Source organism: Abramis brama (assembly GCF_963993115.1).
Source record: "Abramis brama genome assembly, chromosome: 15".
In the NCBI taxonomy this organism is placed as follows: domain Eukaryota; kingdom Metazoa; phylum Chordata; class Actinopteri; order Cypriniformes; family Leuciscidae; genus Abramis; species Abramis brama.
The window spans coordinates 11,781,574-11,802,717 of NC_139977.1; the positions used below are offsets into that span (position 1 = coordinate 11,781,574).

Consider the following 21,144-nt stretch of genomic DNA (forward strand, 5'->3'; position numbering starts at 1 on the left):
GAATATGTTGTCTTCACAGTAACCGTCGGCGAGCTATGCACTATGCAGGTGGACACAGATGAGTTTAGTTTAAGTACTAAATGTATTTAGGTTAGATGTTCTGATTTTCGAGACACATATTTAGCTTAGCTGACTGTATAGGAGTCATTTACATAACTGTTAAATCACATTTGGATCATATTTTCCTCTTGAGGACATCATAAATAAAGGTAAGAATGTAACGTTATACGTTTTTTCAAATATGCGATGCTAGCTGAAAAGAGCAAACGCGGCATCCGGTCAGTAAAATAAATGTTACTTTCCTGTCGAAATGCGGTTCCTTGCTCATCTATTCTCGTCTTTTGTTTATAATCATGTCATAATGCTCATTGTTTAACAACTAACGTGAGAGCAAAACAGCGTCTTTGAACTGAAGTGAAGCTAGCTGGCTAGCCGATTGACTTTGTTTATAAGTAACGTTAGTTGTCCATTCATAAACGTCCTGACAGTAAATCTTTATCCGTTTATTGAGTGTAGAATTGTCAATGTTTTCATTTGTAGGTCTGTCATAATGGCTCTGGCGTCTCCATACGGTGTTCTGTCCGATGAGGAAGAGTGTGGAGCTGTGTTTGAGTCCACAGCTGCTGATATTAGATGTCCACGGTTTGTGTCTCCTCTGCCAGAGATCTCCGTCATAACCCCTGCTGCAGATCCTCAAACACCCACTAAAGAGGTATGATAGACAGTAAACTTATGCTCTGACTGACAAATAGTCTTTATTTCTGCAGGCTCAGGTCCAGGTGTTGTGACGAACAATGATAAGTGCCAGATTGTACTACCAACACTAACGTTATGTTTGCATTGTTTTTAGGGTAGGGGTAGGTATGGACGTTAATAAAGCCTCAAACTCATGAATATGATGCTGGTAGCACAATCTGATTGGTAGAATTGGTCATGTTGTCACATGCTGACTTTTAGTGATATTTAAGGTCTTTTAATTATACTAGAAACGTGATTATATAACGTTACATGCTTTGAAATCAAATGGCAAACCATAATGATTCATCACATCACATCTTGTGACAAGCTATTTGAACACTTAGGTGTGGTTTCACAGCCAGGATTAGGCCTTAGTTTAATTATGCCGGAGGAAAAAACATTACTGGTGTACATTGAGACAAAACAATGGCACTAATGTATTGATATGCAAGTTGCTTTCAGTTAAAACAGCTCAAACATGCATTTTAGCCTGGGACTTAATCATTAGATTTTAGTACTTATTTATTAGATCGTAGTATCTATACCAATCATTACTTGTTCGATTTTTAATTTTACTAGTAAGATTCGTAATTAAACTACAGTAGCTGTTCAGACTAGTTATTACATATGACAAGTAATAATACGTTGTGCAACAATTTGTGTATCACTAGTTACTAGTGATAATTGGAACTGACATCAAGTAATAAATGGGTACTAATATCAAATAACTACTTGTCAGTTTATAACCAATAAAAATGGAATGGTTATTTTTACTATTAGAATAAGTACTCAAATCTAATGAGTAAATGTTAGTCAATTTAAAAATGGAATACCTACTAGTAATAATCAGGTGTAATTTGCTGGTGAGACGGATGGTACATGTCCTCACCACTTTTTGCTTAGCTTGATATTGTCCCCACCACTTTTTGAAACATCTCCCATCACAGATATACAAAGAAAGCATCTCCAGTTGACTAGCAGGGTATTCGTTTAGTTTGTTTGTCTTAAATAAGAGGCGATGTGGAGCTGGAATGTGTTGTTTTTGAAATCATGCTGACACCGTGTCACGCCGGACGTGACAGTTTTAAAGTCGTGCTGCAACAGCTTGAGGCTGTCTACACTAGACACAAAGTTTGGATTCTGTGTTTTCCACATCGCAGAAATGATAGGACATGATACTGTGTTGTTAAATGTTAAATCTTCTTGCCATACTTGCCCCGGGCTTATGCTTACTGTTTGTTCAGTCAACTCCTATGTCTCAGATTGTCACATTGCCAGAAGCGGCTCCCTCACAATAATTCTTTTCATTAAGGACAGCTGTAAGTAATGTGTTTTTCCTCTGGTCAACACAAACAGCTTGCTTAATGGTTCCTCACCTCAGGCTCTGTTCAGACTGTTCAGAATGGTGCTTTCATTTCAAAAACCTCCCCGTCCACACCAGCATTTTCAATTGTTTTCCAAATGTTGCTCATCCACACTGAAACTGCTTAAATCTCCTTACTACGCATGCGTAAAATGTAATAAAAGCTCGAGATGAAACCGAGAGAGCAGACATAATAAAGTTCTCATTTCTGGCACGATAATTTTTATTAGCCAAATATCCCATCACTTACTGTTGAAAACAGTCACTCACTCACTCAAAATCACATAGATTAAACGCAATTCTCATCATGTTTTGCAGCAGGACAGCAAATGCGAGTACATTTTCTGTCGTCTTTGCAGGAATATAATATGATGATTCTACCATGGAACATTTATCTTTAACAACACTGATAGTAAATTGCAGGCACAACAATGCAGGTATAACCATAGATCTTATTGGTACGATATGCACCACATGACTAAACGTGCGTCATCGTTTTCAAATACCTCCATTTTCACAGTCCACACTACAATGAGAGAACGACTGTTCCAACGGAGAGAAAAAGATGAGTTTTCAAATGAAAACCTATTAGTGTGTACAATGTCTCAGTTCTGTGATGCTAATGAGTCTTTCATCTGTGTGACTGGCAGCCTGTCCAGATCAAGAGTGATGTCAGCAGAAGAGGCAGCGCTGATGATGGATCAGAGAAGCTGAAGGTTTTCGTACGGATCCGTCCTCTTACCGAGGCAGAGAAGGAGCGGGGAGATGAGCAAGTAAAGGAATTTGACACTTTTGTGAAACACTTTTTCAAGGAAGGAATGGCTTGGTTGGCAAACAATGACATCTTTATTGTAATGTTTGTGCTGTTCAGGGTTGTGTAAATGTGCAATCTGAGGACAGTCTGCTTCTCAGAGCGCCAAAAGACTCCCGCAACATGAAGAGTGCCGAGAGAGGCGTCTCTCAAAGCCTGCACAAGTTCACCTTTACCAAGGTAATGCATCCATTATTAAGGAAATCATCAAATATAGCATTTCATATTTATATATGAATATTTATATATGAATTCCTGGATGCAGCATCATGTACATTTTTTTTTTTCTTTGTGCAGATTTTTGGACCACAAACCAATCAGCAAGAGGTTTATGATCACACCATGAGGGAGATGGTACGAGATGTTCTGCGTGGAGAAAACCGCCTCCTCTATACTTATGGTGTGACCAACTCGGGCAAAACCTACACCATACAGGGTAAGACGGCCATAACACACTTCTGGATTTCAGCATGTTGGTTTGGTGCATATATTTATGTAAAACTGGATAATGTTATTGCTTCCTAAAGTAATGCGAGTACTGGTGTTGCTGTGATTCAACAGGGGCAGGTGGAGAGGCGGGTCTGCTGCCGCGGGCGTTAGTGTCTGTATTCCTGAAGCTTTCTGGGCGACTGTACTCCGCCATGGACCTCAAGCCCGTACTGAGCATGGAGGTCCGTAAGCTTGAGGCTGGTGAGGTCCATGCTGAGGAAATGCGTCGTGATGCTTTGCTGAAAGAGGTAAAGAGAGAGGTAACAAAGAATTAGAATGGTTGAATAAGAAATGTTCTTAGCGATAATTAGAGATGCGCATTTAGTAGGGCTTGTTGATTTAACACGTTAATTTAAGTAGTTCTGGAAGAATAGCGCGTATAAAATATTTAATGCACCCGCCCTAGACCTGCAAAGGTCATTGGTGACATGATACAGGGCAAAAACTCATTGCGTGATGTAGCCTATAGAATGCAGTTGGCGATGTTTTGTTTCTGAATGAATCCGTGTTTTGAGATAATCAATCGGGTGAATCAATGATTTAGTGGCCCATTCATAAAGTGAGCTATTGGTTCTCATTCACTAAGCATGTGTACACCAAAAATTTCGTAATAATTTATTCTAAATTTAGGATTTTTTTTTTATAAAAGGTGTTTATTGTGAGAACTGGTTAGAATGGCACACTTGGCACTGCTCGAGGATCGGGCGAGAGCGTGTCTGCATAAAGTGGCAAGTTATGAAAGGCTGTAAGGAAAGTGTGTGTGAAGAGACATCAGTCAATCAAGCATTTTTATGAACTTTAGCAATTAGAAATAAAATGTCAACCATGTATGAAAATGTGATGTCATATTAAACAGAATTATAAGCTGGTGGTGATTCTTGAGATATTGGTCATTCAGTGTTTCTGTAAAAAAAACAAAAAGTAATGAACATAATCCTTTTTGTCCTTCAGTAGTTTCTGATTTTTCTTGTTGTCTTGAATTGTCTTCCTTTTGTTCAGGAGGAAAGCACAGGTGGACATCAGTCTAGGCTGCGTGCAGGTTTGTCCTGGGACAGTGGCATCGGTGGACTCTCAGCTACCAGTCACATAGCAACACAGCTGGAGGGTGAGGAACTATCTGACATTCCACCCTGAGATACTTCATACTAAAAAGAATTGCAGAAATAATGACACTTGTCCCATTTGCCAGGCACTCACAAGTTAAGATATAGTAGATCAACAAAGATATAGTAGTTCTGTTTGGGGAAAGAAAGACACATTCCAGCTTTAATTTTTGAGCTACATGTAGTTCTCATTAACATATCAGGTGCAGTCACATTAGTGAAATTTTGCAGGCAAAAAAGGTACTTTTTCCATTGCATGAAGCACCGCTCGCAGTCACTTTCAAACCAAGCAGCTTTCTGTTGGTCAGCATGGTGAATTTGTGTGACCCCCGATGCAAAATCTATGTGGGGAAATTTTTCACTCTCACTTGAAAGACTCAATTGCGTGGATTCCTATTGAAATGACAGGATGTCCAATGCGAAGTTTCACAGAGCAACCTTAATAAAATTTTAAAGATTATCTTCTAAGCAGGTGTGTTGTTGTATTACAGATTCAGATGGCATTTTTTTGGAGACAAATGGCCTGGGTCTCAGTGGTGGTGAAGACCTTGAGGAGGGAGTGCATTTCTCAGTGTGGGTCTCATTTTATGAGATATACAACGAATTTCTTTATGATCTCCTGGACACTCTGCCTTCACTTCAGTCCCACAAGAGAGCCACGCTACGCCTCAGCGATGACAAACATGGAAACCCGTACGTAAAGGGTAAGAATCACAGAAGAGGACTGAAATTACCACTTTCAATTACTGATTTAAATATATATCCATTTCCTCAATTATTTTTTACTTACCCATTTTAATTATATTGAATCATTCATGTCCTTCCATTAGATCTGACCTGGATTCAAGTGCGAAGTGCAGAAGAGGCCTGGAAAGTGCTTAAAGTTGGACAACGCAACCAAAGTTTTGCCACTACTCACCTAAACCACAACTCCAGCCGCAGGTACCTGCTTAATGTCATCATACCCATAATGCCGTCGTAAGAGCATGAGTGATGCTGTAAAAAATTCACTCCACTTTCTAAATGCATGTTGTTGATCTTATTGTAAACAGTTCATCCATGCATATGTTTCATTTTAAAAGTTTTGACCTTCTGATGTTTAATTATAATGTCATAACTGGATCTATTAGTGTAAATAGCCATTTCCACCCAAAGTTGCATGCAAAATTGGAATATCGCATAAAACATTTGCAAATAAAGCCATCACATGTGTTTAAGAGAACTAAATTGGGGCAAAATATCTAATAAAAATGCGTTGCTGCAATCGGGGAAGCCACTGTGGCTCTTTTTCCTACATCATAAATGATTTGCATCTTAGAGCGCGCAGATGAAATGCAATAAACGCTGTCATGTTATCTTGTGTTTGAATTGGATGACTGGCGTTTGGTAACGCAATCATATGAGACACTTCTGGGAGACATTGCACAGCAAGCTCAAATGTTGGTTTGATCATTCTGCAAGGAAATTGGTCCTATGGTTAGTCTAGTTATCCAATCATATCCTCATCACCAAAGTCATGTGAGGTTTTTGTTGCGCATCAAGGGATTTATTAAGTAAACATGTTTCCATCGTAGTTTATGTGCATGTCTTATCGGATAAAAAATGTAGTTTCTTTTTTTTTTATACACATTTTTATAATGTATGCGGATAGAAATATAGCTGATGACAATCTTCTCTCTGCTGTTGTATGCAAGACTTCTGCAAACATTTAGTCCTCTTAAACCCTGTTCCTGCAAGCTCACGTTCTTCTGCCTCAATTTTGAAAGCCACACCCACATCTCAAAATCCAATCAACAACCGATAAACAGAACCAAGTCCCGTGAATCCAACACGGAAGTGACTTAAACTGCAATTCATCGACTGGCCGCTAGAGACGGGCTCCAAAAGCCCATTGAAGCCCACTGCCTCTGCCCATTTTCTGTTATCCGGGAGTGACGCTCAACAAAGAGGCGCGGCTCCGCCCACTTTAGGCTTCAAAAATTCACTTCAGAAACCTATGGGTGACATCACGGACACTACATCCATATGTTTTTTACAGTATGGTTAAACTGCAGAAAGCTGCTTGGTTTAAAAAAGTGACTTTTCTGTCAGCTGTGCTTCAAACACCTCCACACTACAGACAATCGGAAACGCAAGCTCAGGTGAAAAAATGTAGCATTCCGCTGCATTCTAAATGTCAGGTTTGGTGAATTCGCATCACGTGAGGACGAGTGACAAGTAGAAGACTGAACCTCGTCATCGGTCATTTAAAAAAAAAACTAAATTAAAAAAATATGGTGGTTGAAATAAAATGCTGCGTGATCTCAAGCAATCAGCATGTTTTGCGCCCAAGTCCCACCCCCAAAAGTTCCTGAACTTAGAAAGTCCCTGCTCGTGAGGTAGTACCTTTTCAGAGGGGGAATTTTTACCTGGAACTTCATTTAGACCCTGGTTCCGGAGGTCGAAACACAGAGTACCACCCCAAAGTTCCTAGTTCCTGGGTAAAGTTCCTGCGGTGGCTCGTATGTTGAATTCATGTTCGTAAAAAAGACGCTGAAGTGCTTGATAAGTTGATATCATGACCATTGCAGTGTCCGAATAAATTATTGCATGCTCAGTGTCTAGTGTGATCGTGGCTTTACTCTTCTGTCCCAATCAGAATCTTTTTATTTGAAATATATTTAAAGTTTACATGTATTTAGTTATTTATTTATGCAACAATACATAAAACAAAAGTATAGTTTATTAAATTGAAAAAGAATTTAATCGTGTTGTGTATTTTCTTTCAATTTTTAGCCACAGTATCTTTACCATCCGTGTTCTACATGTCAAGCCACAAGCAGAGCTGGGACAGGTGACCAGAATCAGCGAGTGAGTCTTTCCACATTAACTGTGTGCTTCTTCATAAGTGAGGTGTTTTTTTTTGTAATATCAGGCATTTTATTGGTGTATTGGACTGAACCTTTTAGAATTACTCTGGCGATTAAAAGATAGTCAGCTGTTCAGTTCTCAAAAGGATTTGATTTTGAATTCTGTTACTTCCGGCAGGCTCTCTGTGTGTGATTTGGCGGGTTCTGAGCGCTGTAAAGTCCAGCAGAATGGTGAGAGAATGAAAGAGGCAAACAACATCAACACCTCTTTGCTGACACTGGGACGCTGCATCAGTGCTCTGAGGCACAATCAAACCAACAAGTGAGTGTGAAACGCTTCAAAATTTACGCGGTGTGATGGGTCATGATGGTACACTAGTAGTCCAATAACTGTCCAAACCATTATAATGCTTTTCCACTGCATGGTACGGCTCACTTAAATAGTACCACCTCGATTGAGGTTTCAAACGTGCCATACCGATACTAAAATGTGACGTGCAGATCACAGATTTGTCAGAGAATCGTCACTACTAGCGTCATTGTATTTGTGAACCAACCCGTTAGAAACAAACTTCGTCTCGCAGTGAAAAACATGCATAGAATCAAGAACACCATTCCATCAATATGCTCCTGTGTTTGTGCGTTTGTTTGTCACGTTTATGATGATGTCACAGCAGTAGAGGCGGTGCAACTAGTGCTGTAGCGGTGCGTCGATGACGTCGACGTCATATTTTTTGCGTCGACGCTTCTTTATTTATTATTTATTTATTTTTTGTACCATTCCCGGAGGTACAGCTCGCCACACACACACCGCCCGCCGTGTTATTCTGTCATGTTTTCTCCCTTTCTTTCCAAACCGCGACAAACGCCAGTCTCCTTTCTCTGCAGAATGTGATAAATCCGCTCAACCAATCACAGCGCACCATTCCACGCATTGTAAACAGTAACGGTGGCGCTTTGAATACACCCGGCATCCTAGTTTTCCTTATCTACTTTGCACTTTTTGATCAACAAACAAACAAAAAATTAATACATTTGACGGCATTGATGAACCTGTGGTGGATTCTGCCGTAGGGAAGAAACGTAAGCCATCGAAATCTAATCATTTACGTGAGGAGATTAACAAGATGAGGCACGCGGGAGGAAGAGAAATGCCGACTTGGACGACAGCGTCAAACTTATGTCAAATACTGACACGTTGACCCCAGGGGATCTTTTAAAAAACTTTCAATTCTTGTACTCAAAGTCAACGAAAACCGAGCAGGACCAAGCCATTTTACAGCTGATCGCCGTCAAAAAATTTCAGAAGGTATTTCTTAGCGATGGCTGATTGAATGTAGCCTATGTTTAGTCCAGTACGTGCTAAATATAAGATTAGTAACTTATTGACCGAGTTCAGAGGCTGTCATGTGGATCAACTTACTTTGTTGTGTATTTTCAACCGTTTCAATATGAAAAATAACTTTTATATTGATTCAATGGATCAATTGCATTTAAAAAAAAAAACGTGTCATGAATTTATTGCATTTTTGGGAAAAAAAAGTTTTTATAATAAATCTTTGAAAATCTAAATCTGGATTTGAATTATGTTATTATAACCTAAAGATGCTATGTGAAAGTTTAAAACAGAAAATAGTGGTTTTCATCTTGCCACTTTCTTGGTAAAGAAAACACATTTTTTTACTCAAATTAATCAAAATGGATTTATCACGTTTATACTATATTATTCAGAAGTAAACATTGTAGCTGACAGTGTGTTTATGTCAGAATGTCTATTTTTTTAAACCACAACCTTCTAAGTGCTTCTTTTACTGATATATTTAACAATATCTTTTGCATTTCTCATCCAAACAACGTCAAACTTGGCACTGCACTTACTCGTGCCCAGACAGCTGTCGAGTTTGAAATCCATCGGAGTAACGGTTCGACAGAGATATGTGAATAACAGACAGGATAATTAATTCAAATTAGTCGTTAGATTAGTCGACTAATCGATAAAATAATCGCCCGACTAATCGTTTAATTAATAATCGTTTACCCCAGCCCTAGGTGCAACTATAACCATCAGTCTATAATCACTTTAAAGCGGTACTAAACTGCAGTGGAAAAGCAAACCGAGCAGAGTCGTACCACACAGTGGAAAACTGCCATTATTGATGTTATTATTCTGTCATTGCCACAGGTCTCGTCCTCCGCTGGTCGTTCCTTTCAGAGACAGCAAGCTAACCAGGGTCCTCCAGAGTTTCTTCTGTGGTCACGGGCGCTCTTGCATGGTGGTCAACATCAACCCCTGCGCCTCCACCTATGACGAAACGCTCCAAGCGCTCAAATTCTCTGCCATTGCCACACAGGTGAAAAGATGCTGCTTGCTCCGAAAAACGTTTTTAATCTTTCCTCTTCTGGACACCAAACGGCATTTAAACAATGTCCATTTACAAATATCTTTCATATTTCAGCTGGTACATGGGCCGTGCAGCAAGACTCGTGTGGCGTACATCCTGTCCCTGCTTCGCGAGCAGCCAGCTTATCACAACGATACCACTTTACTGGAGGAGGAGGATGAGGAGGACAGTGATGAAGAAGGAGACATCACCATGTTTGATCCTGATGTAAATCCACTAATTTGGTTAATTGTTAGTGATAACTAAAAGGACAGTTCACCCAGAAATGACATTTCTGTAATTTATTTACCCTTATGTTGTTCCAAATCTTGACTTTGAAACACAAATTAAGATATTTTTTTTAATGAAACCTTGAGGTTTCTGTCCCTCCATTAAAAGTCCAGGTAACCAAAATGTAAAAGCCTTTCTTGTGAAGGTATCTCTACACAAGACTTGGATTTAAGCACTCGATTCAGATGGATGTTTTTTATAATGCCTTCATGACCTTTTTGGATCTTTTAACCTCTCAGGTTTCATTGATTAATCTTTGAAACATTAAGTTATTTTTTAGAGTCTTATGTGTTTGGAGTTTTCATTCTCTGTAGGAAGTAATTGTAGAAAATCACTATGACTGTTGACTAGCCTATGACGGTTGATGTAACGAGTCATGAATGACTTTCTATTTTCTTTGTGAATGTCTCAGAAACCCTATTTACCGGAAAGCATAAAAAATCCTCTTTAAACCCTACTGAAATATTTCATAATTCAGCTGTATTTGGTTCTGTTGGGCAGGCGCTCCTAAAGGCCATCGATGTTCTGAAGCGCGAGGTGCTGCGTCAACGGCAGGAGAAAGAGGAGCTCGAGGCCAAGGTTCGAGAGGAGGTCTGCGCTGAGATGATGGAGGTCATCAACCGGATGCAGCATGACTTCAGGTACCTAGTGCTTCTATGGATAAGGGAAAGAATCTATATCTCTAGTGTATATATATATATATATCAGTGTTTCCCCTACCATTATATAAGGGGGGCGCCCCGCCCTCCTAACGGCTCCCCCCGCCCCCCTTGAAGGTCAAGTAAATTTGATTTGATTTTCTTTATAGCGCCAGATTAAAGTTTTTTTTTTTTATTACAAAAACTAAATAGCCCTTAAGTAATGTTATTTATCTTATTTCCACGATGGCATGTCTTTTCTGTCTGTGTTTGCGCGTTTACAATTATTCCAATGAGTGCGCAAGCGCGCACACTCGCACACAAACAAACACTTGCGTCAAATACAGATGAGCACTAGCGGACAGAGAGCGCGCGGTGGGAAATATGTCGCTGAACTGAAGATGGCAACACTCGCTCTACTGCGAGTAGCAGCCGGAGTAGCTCTCCTGCTCCAAGTCTAATGCCCGTTTCACACATATTTCGTTTGCAGTGTGTATGCGGTGAGTATTGTTTTCCGTACCCATGTTTACAGAGCTTTCACACTGCACGCAGATGCAGTCCGTCGATGATCGATCCGTTCCAGTTGCGGTGCGTATACAGCAGTGCAGCGATCGTTTCCGCACCGAGTCTATTTTTGCCATTTATATACTGTCTATGATTTTTGCTGTGCTGCAAACGCTGAATTAAAGTGACAGCGCATGTTTCGTGGTCAAAATGAACACAGATTGACCTGAAAATGTAGTCATTTCACCATAAGTGCGATTAATTAAATAAAATGTATGTATTTATACCATAAATTTATTTAATTAAATACTACTTTTTTCATTTTAAAAACGGGGTAAAGCAAGGAAAACTACAATTTACCTTAACAAGGCGACATAATGACATTCGTGGAGGTGGAAAAACAAGTTCTCTGTGACATGCAAGATTTATTGTATTAAAATTGAAATGCAAAAGATTTTAATATAAATACATGGTTAAATATTTTACCACTTGCTTGAGCAACTTAATATATAGCCTAATTATATAGAAGTAATGCATTGAATAGTACATTGTTTAAATTGTGTTTAAACGTGAACGCGCGTTCACAGCAGTGCTGCGTCTGACAGGATTATTCTCTCCAATAAATGCATCATAGAAATAAAAACTTCTCACAAAAAAAGCCCATTTAAAATTTGTTTTTTTTAGTTGTAAATAAAACTATTTAAGCTCTGGTCCATTAATATTAACAAATACTTCTATAAATTTAACAAAGGTTATTTGCAAAAGTCAATTTTAAAAAGATTTAAATATGTTTATTTTATTTTTTTAAAGAGATATCTTATGTTAATTTTTTTTTAAACATTTGTGTTTTATGTTAACTTTTACAAAGCATTACCCTCCCAGACAACCAATTAATGTGACAGATAGATAGATAGATAGATAGATAGATAGATAGATAGATAGATAGATAGATAGATAGATAGATAGATAGATAGTGTCTGTGTCAATTTTCACCAACCCCCCCCCCCCCCCCCCCAAACCTGTAAACCAAGGGGAAACACTGTATATATATATGTACTGTAACGCAATATAAAGTTGTTATTTAGTTGTAAATTCAATGTTTTAAGTTGCTCCCTTGTCGTGCAGCGAGACACTGGAGGGCGAGAGGGATCTGATGGAGAAGAGATGTGACAACAAAATTAACAACCTGAAGAGCAGCCTGAAGAATTATTACAGCCAAGAGCTAGAGGTCAGTGATGTGAAGGGAGCAGTTACACTGACAATTCAACCAAACCCCTGTTTACACCTGGTATTAGCATCTATTTTATCTGATTTATTATTAATAATAATGACACAATTTATGAAATGATTATTTTAAGGATTAGGGTTGTCCCAGTAGACGATAGTCAGAGATATCGCAGATGGCTGATGCCTTTGACGATATCAATACGATAATTGGCATGTTTTCGTTTTTTTTAATCAGGGTCCCCGCGGATCCTTAAAGTCTTAAAAGGTCTTAAATTAGATTTTTTAAATTTAAGGCCATAAAAAGCCTTCCTTTTTTTTTTTTTTTTTAAGTCTTATTTTTACTTATGAAAGGTCTTAAATTTTAGATGACACTTTGACTTAGACTTATCTAAATGCTTTCGAAATTAAAACTATCTAATTAGCGTAGGCCTACGTATTATTTTTTTTAATTCTATCTTTGTGGATTTGCTTGTTCACGTGACAATTCGCATCACTTACGGCAGCATATTAGTCTGTCTCCTGCACGCGAGAGGAGAGAAGAAAACGAGTAAATGAACATTTTTCACCGATGTCTAGGGGCTGTTCACACCAGGCCACTTCATGCGTTTTCTCAGATCGGATTGCAATCTGATTTATCAAAACGATTCCATGTACACCTGCTTACATATACAAATGTGTGTGGGTTTTTTTGCGGATATAAATCCGATCTTCAATTCCCGCTATAGATTTAATGGAGTGCATGTCACCGAAAGCAACAGTTATGAGATAAATTATTTTATTGATCAGCTAAAATTTCGGAATCAAAGCCCGCAATAAGAGAAAGCGGAAACAGCCCTGGTAAGATCATTTCATTTCTTTACATTTAATGAAGATGATTGTGTGTTAAGTGTCTTACTTTCACTTTGATTTGCGATAGCACGTTGATGCTCAGCTTCTCATCTGCGGCGATGCGTGTTGCAGTAGCGTCGTCATATCTGACTAAAACATTACATATAGCCTATAACACGCTCTCACATGTTTATTTTTTAATAAACCATATTCAACAACATATAAAAATGAAATAATCTTTAGAGTAAAGCCGCAGCCATCATTACCAAGCGCGAACCATTGACAGTGAATGAAACGAAGCGAACTTAGCCTGCAGGCCGTAGTGTGACATGCGTAAACCAATGGTGTAAACATAATCATAGATGACGCGCCACGGGTTTTTATTTAAAAGAAAGAACGTAGCTTATGTTTGTATGTAGGTCTAGGCAATTTATATTCACAATACTTAATAACTAATATTATTTTATTGCATTTGTATTAGTTGTTTGAAGAGTTTAAAAAAAAATCGGTCGGTCTTAACGCATTTTACAACCGGCAAGTCGGTCGGACTAAAAGGGAAAAAATAATAATAATTGGGTCGGTACTAAATTGACAGGGTCGGTCGGGTTACGGCAAACAAGAATATTTTTAAGGATGGCCTGAAGAACTCGTTCATATTTTGGATGAACATGAACTGAACGTACTGTATTACTGCCTGATGAACATTACTGTGAACTCGTTCATTCTGGTGTCTGTGAACGGCACGCTCTCTGTTTAACTTCGTTCAATAGAGTGCCAGATTTCTATAGAGACTTCCAGATGAAAACCCGGCTAAAACACACCGTAACCGGCCTAATATGTAGCGGAAAAAAACACCCAATCTGGCAACACCCGCCACCAGTGTCTACTGACTCTCTTGTTCGATCTCGTTCATCAAAATGAACAAATCTTTTTACGAGTCATTTCGTTCATTTAAGGGGCTTTAAATGTTATACTATTAACTGGCAAATTCCCAGAACACATCCACCTACGCAATCTTGATCATATTCTGGATTAAGAAATCATTATAATGCAGTCGTTTACAGGGAACATAAATAATTACTTTACCTTCCAAATCTTTCGTTCATTTGTCATGTGACAGACGCAATGAATGGATCGTTCATGAGCGACTCATCACTTACGTTACAAATCAAAACAAAAAGCAGCAAGGAGGCGTCGTATGATCATTTAAACGAGTTTTATGACAAGGTCGGTGAGGATGGGAAAAATCTGACGCATATCTTCAGTGTTAAAACTGATAAAATAATTGTCTGTGGTTCTATATGGGCTGTGGCAATCATTTTGAAAAATAATATCTCGCAGCAACATGGAAAAAAAGAACTATGAACTAGTTCATTTTTGGAACTGTGAACTTAGTTCAAAATTTTGAAGTATGAACTATGAACTGAACTAGTTCATTTTAAAATTTGTGAACTGAACTTTGAACTAGTTCATGTAGAAAGTGAACTTTCCCAACACTGGCTAGGAGTGTGTGATATTGTCTATGAACTATGATGATATTGTAATCATTGTTTTAACTATGTACGAGGCACTGCGAGTGCGAGCTGACATCGCGTTTGTCTCTCATGCTTGCTTTCACTGCGTGATGTGTCAGTGCAGTTATAGATGTCCCCAAATGAATTTTTGTCTTATATTTATATCATATTATGTTGTTATATTACAATATCACATGAACAAGAGTGCCGTTTTCCTGTGCACAATTGCAAATGTGATATTTATTTTATACAACAGTTAAATTAACAATAAAGCTAACATTGTGAGTAACTTTTTGGACACAATAGTCAATTTTCACTTTATATCGCCGACGAGAATTTCATAATGAAGCCGTGGTCCAACAGACCAATTTTTTTTTTTTTTTTTTTACTGAAATCGGCGTTTTGAACAAATCATTTTAACGATTCAATGAACAATCACTTGTTTTTCTGAATGAATCAGCGGTTTGAACAAAGCGGTTGAATAAATGACTCTAACAACTCGCTTATTAAGACAGTGACTTGCTACTGGTGGTTTTAGTTTCATATTTAAAGTATACTTTAATTAAAACGTTAAAATGATAAATCATTTCATATTTAAATATTGAATAGCTTTATGCAATTGTAAATTAAGTGTAAATATAGTAGGCTAATGCCAGTTTTGATGCCGCTTGTGTGTCATCTCTGCACTACAAGGATGGATTTTAATTTAATTTATTTAATTTGACATTGGTACTGTGTTATTCTAATATAATTTAATTTGAATGTTAGAATTTGACATAAAAGGTGATGCATACCTCTAAATACATTTAGAAACAATGTCCATATATAGGTGAAAATGCCCCTGGAAATCAATTTAAGGTGGTAAATATTGCCCCTTAATAAAAATGTTAATTTCGGTCACTACTGTGAACTGACCACTGCATAGAATATAAAAAATATGAATATCTTCGTGAGTCTGCTGTCAACCACAGGCCTAAACCAGCCAGGGTACCAGTACAAAAACACAATCAGTAAAATATCATCTAATTATTATCAACAAAACTTTGAAAATATCGAGACATATATTTGTCAATATTGCGCACCCCTAATGTACGGTATTAATTTTGATTTCTTCAGGTCTTAAAAAGCCTTAAATTTGACTTTAAAAATTGTGCAGCTACCCTGTTAATTGTTTTTATTATTATCAGGCTTGCTAGTATTATCAAATTAATATAGACCCTATTATTTAGAGCAGCGCCATGACAGGTATGAAAGCGAGGCTGTGAGGGATAGACCGCGTTTTAAAAGCTGTATAAATATCTAGATCACTTATACCACAGCTCATTTTGTTGGGAGTTTTTTTTTTTTTTTTTTTTGTCATCAAAAAATATCTTTCCAAGAAATTTCAGTGGTGTTTCTGCAGCAGAACCATCCAAAAACACATTAAATAACAGTAAAACCCACTGAAGAAATTAATGTCTATCCCTCACAGTCTCACTTTCATTCCTGTTAAAAATCAAAGATGCGCTGCAAAATATAACCATTTAAATGGTGGCTGTTATATTAATTATTATATTATTACTAGAATTATATAGGCCTAATAACAATCTTTAGGTCCAAACACAGCACAATAATCAGTCATCAATGAAAATCAAAAGCAACTTCAAACAGACTTAAAAAAAAAAAAAGAAGTATTGATTCTTCTCATTTTTTTCCACTATCATTAGTCTCTATGGTCCACAGGAGAAATATTAAGCCAATAAATTAAGGTAGATTCAGCTCTCGTCGTGTCTAAGAGAATTAATGTGCAGTGCAGCGCCAGATGCCAAAGCTCAGTCAGTTTTGATTTTCACATTCAGGGAATAATTGACTGGTTTGAGACTCCATCAGCATAAATCTTGTACATATTTGCAAATTACATGTGATATATATCCACGGACTCACCCTTTGGATGAAATATTTCTATGCAACATGACATATTTCTTCATCACAAACTTGATGTTAAAAAAAATTGATAGAATTTGATTCTCATTTCCCAAGATTATTTATTTGAAGTGGTTCTTATACTACCAAGACTACAAAAATACAGTAAAAACATTAATATTGTGATATTAAGGTAACTTTTTCTATTTTAACATTTTATTTGTAATGTAATTTATTCCTGTGATCAAAGCTGAATTTACAGCATCATTACTCCAGTCTTCAGTGTCACATGATCCTTCAGAAATCATTCTAATATGATGATTTGATGCTCAAGAAACATTTCTTATTATTATCAATGTTAAAAACGGTTAATATTTTTGCAGAAACAGTAATACATTTTTTCCCAGGGTTTTTTGATGACTAGAAAGTTCAAAGGAACAGTGGGTACGGAAAGTATTCAGACCCCCTTAAATTTTTCACTCTTTGTTATATTGCAGCCATTTGCTAAAATCATTTAAGTTCATTTTTTTTCCTCATTATTGTACACACAGCACCCCATATTGACAGAAAAACACAGAATTGTTGACATTTTTGCACATTTATTAAAAAAGAAAAACTGAAATATCACATGGTCCTAAGTATTCAGACCCTTTGCTCAGTATTTAGTAGAAGCACCCTTTTGATCTAATACAGCCATGAGTCTTTTTGGGAAAGATGCAACAAGTTTTTCACACCTGGATTTGGGTATCCTCTGCCATTCCTCCCTTCAGATCCTCTCCAGTTCTGTCAGGTTGGATGGTAAACGTTGGTGGACAGCCATTTTCAGGTCTCTCCAGAGATGCTCAATTGGGTTTAAGTCAGGGCTCTGGCTGGGCCATTCAAGAACAGTGTGAAGCCACTCCTTCATTATTTAGTTATGCTTCGTTATGCTTAGGGTCATTGTCTTGTTGGAAGGTGAACCTTCGGCCCAGTCTGAGGTCCAGAGCACTCTGGAGAAGGTTTTCGTCCAGGATATCCCTGTACTTGGCCGCATTCATCTTTCCCTCGATTGCAACCAGTCGTCTTGTCCCTGCAGCTGAAAAACACCCCCACAGCATGATGATGCCACCACCATGCTTCACTGTTGAGACTGTATTGGACAGGTGATGAGCAGTGCCTGGTTTTCTCCACACATACTGCTTAGAATTAAGGCCAAAAAGTTCTATCTTGGTCTCATCAGACCAGAGAATCTTATTTATCACCATCTTGGAGTCCTTCAGGTGTTTTTTAACAAACTCCATGCGGGCGTTCATGTGTCTTGCACTGAGGAGAGGCTTCCTTCGGGCCACTCTGCCATAAAGCCCCGACTGGTGGATGGCTGCAGTGATGATTGACTTACTACAACTTTCTCCTATCTCCCGACTGCATCTCTGGAGCTCAGCCACAGTGATCTTTGGGTTCTTCTTTACCTCTCTCACCAAGGCTCTTCTCCCCCGATAGCTCAGTTTGGCCGGACGGCCAGCTCTAGGAAGGGTTCTGGTCGTCCCAAATGTCTTCCATTTAAGGATTATGGAGGCCACTGTGCTCTTAGGAACCTTAAGTGCAGCAGACATTTTTTTGTAACCTTGGCCAGATCTGTGCCTTGCCACAATTCTGTCTCTGAGCTCTTCAGGCAGTTCCTTTGACCTCATGATTCTCATTTGCTCTGACATGCATTGTGAGCTGTAAGGTCTTATATAGACAGGTGTGTGGCTTTCCTAATCAAGTCCAATCAGTATAATCAAACACAGCTGGACTCAAATGAAGGTTTAGAACCATCTCAAGGATGATCAGAAGAAATGGACAGCACCTGAGTTAAATATATGAGTGTCACAGCAAAGGGTCTGAATACTTAGGACCAGTGTTGTGCAAGTTACTTCCAAACTGTAATACATTATACATTACTTGTTACTGTTATTTAAAAGTAATTCTTTACCTTACAATATTACTGTCTCAGAATTGTAATGCGTTACATTACTCCTGTATTACATTTGAGTTACTTTAACCAAAATAACTACAGAAGTAGAACTTAACATTCTAAAATGACTAGGGCTGTAAAGATATGCGATATGAAACCGCGACACTCAAATTCATGAACCTGTGTCGCGGTGCGCGGTGTGAGAAGGCAGAATCACGACACACACACACACACACGTCCAGATCCAAAGCTACCACATCTTTAAATTACTATTAGTATTATTTGAAATTAACATTATAAAATACGTACCTACACCACAAAACTAGTTGAGAATAAATTCTTTAAAATTGGCAATTCCAGCGTTATGGACGTGACATTTGCAGTAAAAACTTGAAATATAAATTCTCAGAAAATGTATTTAATACCAATATATTGAAACGTCTGTTTATATATCCATACTCCTTTAATAAAGGATTCCAGACATTAGAAAAATATCAGTCTACACACATGCGTTTTATATTTAATATGAGGGAAATAGACATGCATGCATGCGTGACACCAAAAATCTTTAACTTTTAGGTAGCAAAATATTTTTTAGTAATTCTGTGAATTACACTGCGCAAACCAAAAGTAGGCCTAATACTACACACCGGATGAAGAAGGGTCGGCTCTCCACAGAACATAATATATTCATTTTATTTTATTTTTCGTGTTCGCATTTATGTGGAAAAAACGATGTTACGGTCGTGACAGTTCTCAGTTACGGACGTGAGCGCTCTGAAAGCGGCACAAAAAGACTGCTTTAAAGCTTTCACAGTGACCTCAAACAGAAAGCACAAAGCCTTTCTTTAAAGTGAATTTCGTTTTGTATTAATTGTATCTTAATTTTAATCAATGTTTCATCTACCAATTGCCTGGATTTAATAAGTAAGTATATAGTAGACAAGAGATAACCAGGACACGGAGGCGCCGGCGTCTCATAAATGAACCGAAACTCAGCGCCTTGCCTCACAGTCAGACATGTCTACTTTTAAACAGAACAATTCAAAACGAAAGAAAACGGACTGCTCTCTGGTTAGAAAGAAAACACAGAACAAACAAACAGAGTAATGCGCATACGTCCATCCCGCGAATGTACAGTCGTCTTCATTCTCCCATTAACCGCTTTTCCACTGGCCAGCGCGAGCACAGAGACCAAAATCATGCCTCGCGGCACTCCTGTAAAACCTGCCCTAAACACGCTTTTACTGGACTGTCACACAATACAAAGGTACACCCGCAAGAGGGAGATGAATGAAATAAATCGCCTTACAAATATATCAGAAGCTGTCATTTAGTCTTACAAACTTGGACACCACACGCGGCTATTGACTGACCACGAAACAGGTAATAACTTGCTTGCATTTTTCATTCGTCTGGCTGTTTTTTTTCCCCTGTTTTTTTTTTTTAAACAATTAAATTTTGGGCTAAAAGTGTGTTGTAACGCAAGCGTTACTGAACATGTACCGAGTAAAATATTACTGAAAATTGATTAGTAATGCCTTGCACTACTGCGTTACAACAAAAAGTAATAAGTTACTGTAATACATTACTTTTGTAACGCGTTACTCCCAACACTGATTAGGACCATGTGATATTTCAGTTTTTCTTTTTTAATAAATGTGCAAAAATGTCAACAATTCTGTGTTTTTCTGTCAATATGGGGTGCTGTGTGTACAATGAGGAAAAAAAATTAACTTAAATGATTTTAGCAAATGGCTGCAATATAACAGTGAAAAATTTAAGGGGGTCTGAATACTTTCCGTACCCACACTTTTTTAATTTTTTTATTTACTTTTATTTATTAACTTTTGAGAGTGAACACTATTTTCCAAAGCTGATGTTACTATATTGATGCAGGACAAATTAAAAGATGTGATCTTGATAGTTTTGATTTGGTCATTTGTTGAAGGAGCGAGATGATGAGATCAGAGAGCTCACTGCTGCTCTTAAGGAAAAGGAAGAGGGCAGTATTGTCCCAGCTCCTGTTTTCTCACCTCTGAGTGATGTCAACGGTCCCCGGCGCTCACGGCGCCTGGCTTCAACACACAAACGAGAATCGGATCATGAGAGCGTGGATCTCATGCAGTGTAAAGCTGAGCTGGAACAGTGCAAAGCTGAGCTGGACCTGAAACAAACAGAACTGCGGCTGAAAACACTTGGTACGTTTTGCATTTCACATTGGAAAAGTTTCAGGTAACAGTTTAAAGACTCAATTTTACAAGTAAAAAAAAAATGTATTTACCTGACTGCACTTTTCTACAACTACTGAATCCACACTCTTCTTTAGAACTGAAGCGTTTCCAAGAGAACCTCCCAGTGACGGCCATCACAGGCTCCCTGACAACTACAGCCGAGCGGAAACTGGAGGAGGGTCAGAGGGTCAGTGCTTTTGTTTCTCATTGGATGTGATGGGCTGTTTGAATTCCGTTTTTAGCATTTTTTTTAAGGGTTTTGCCATGTAAACATAAAACTGTTATACGAAGGTGTGGCCAGATTTATTTTTACTCTGTGAAACTTTGCTTACAAAG

At 38.1% G+C, this 21,144-nt stretch overlaps 1 protein-coding gene across 2 annotated transcripts in view; it reads left to right on the forward strand.

The window, feature by feature from the left end:
* Positions 1-21,144, forward strand: part of kif20a (kinesin family member 20A) — a 25,418-nt gene continuing 4,274 nt past the window's right edge. The window contains exons 1-17 of one of the 2 annotated variants that reach the window (XM_084137411.1): positions 1-209; positions 541-712; positions 2,752-2,874; positions 2,973-3,092; positions 3,210-3,348; positions 3,474-3,649; positions 4,401-4,506; positions 4,996-5,208; positions 5,335-5,446; positions 7,280-7,354; positions 7,532-7,675; positions 9,536-9,704; positions 9,810-9,962; positions 10,527-10,666; positions 12,293-12,395; positions 20,526-20,775; positions 20,904-20,995. In XM_084137411.1, coding sequence (XP_083993537.1) covers positions 551-712; positions 2,752-2,874; positions 2,973-3,092; positions 3,210-3,348; positions 3,474-3,649; positions 4,401-4,506; positions 4,996-5,208; positions 5,335-5,446; positions 7,280-7,354; positions 7,532-7,675; positions 9,536-9,704; positions 9,810-9,962; positions 10,527-10,666; positions 12,293-12,395; positions 20,526-20,775; positions 20,904-20,995 — 2,277 coding nt within the window. In that variant the 5' untranslated portion in view covers positions 1-209; positions 541-550. Of the gene's footprint in view, positions 210-540; positions 713-2,751; positions 2,875-2,972; positions 3,093-3,209; positions 3,349-3,473; positions 3,662-4,400; positions 4,507-4,995; positions 5,209-5,334; positions 5,447-7,279; positions 7,355-7,531; positions 7,676-9,535; positions 9,705-9,809; positions 9,963-10,526; positions 10,667-12,292; positions 12,396-20,525; positions 20,776-20,903; positions 20,996-21,144 lie in introns of both variants that reach the window. The other variant, XM_084137410.1, reaches the window with a different exon arrangement.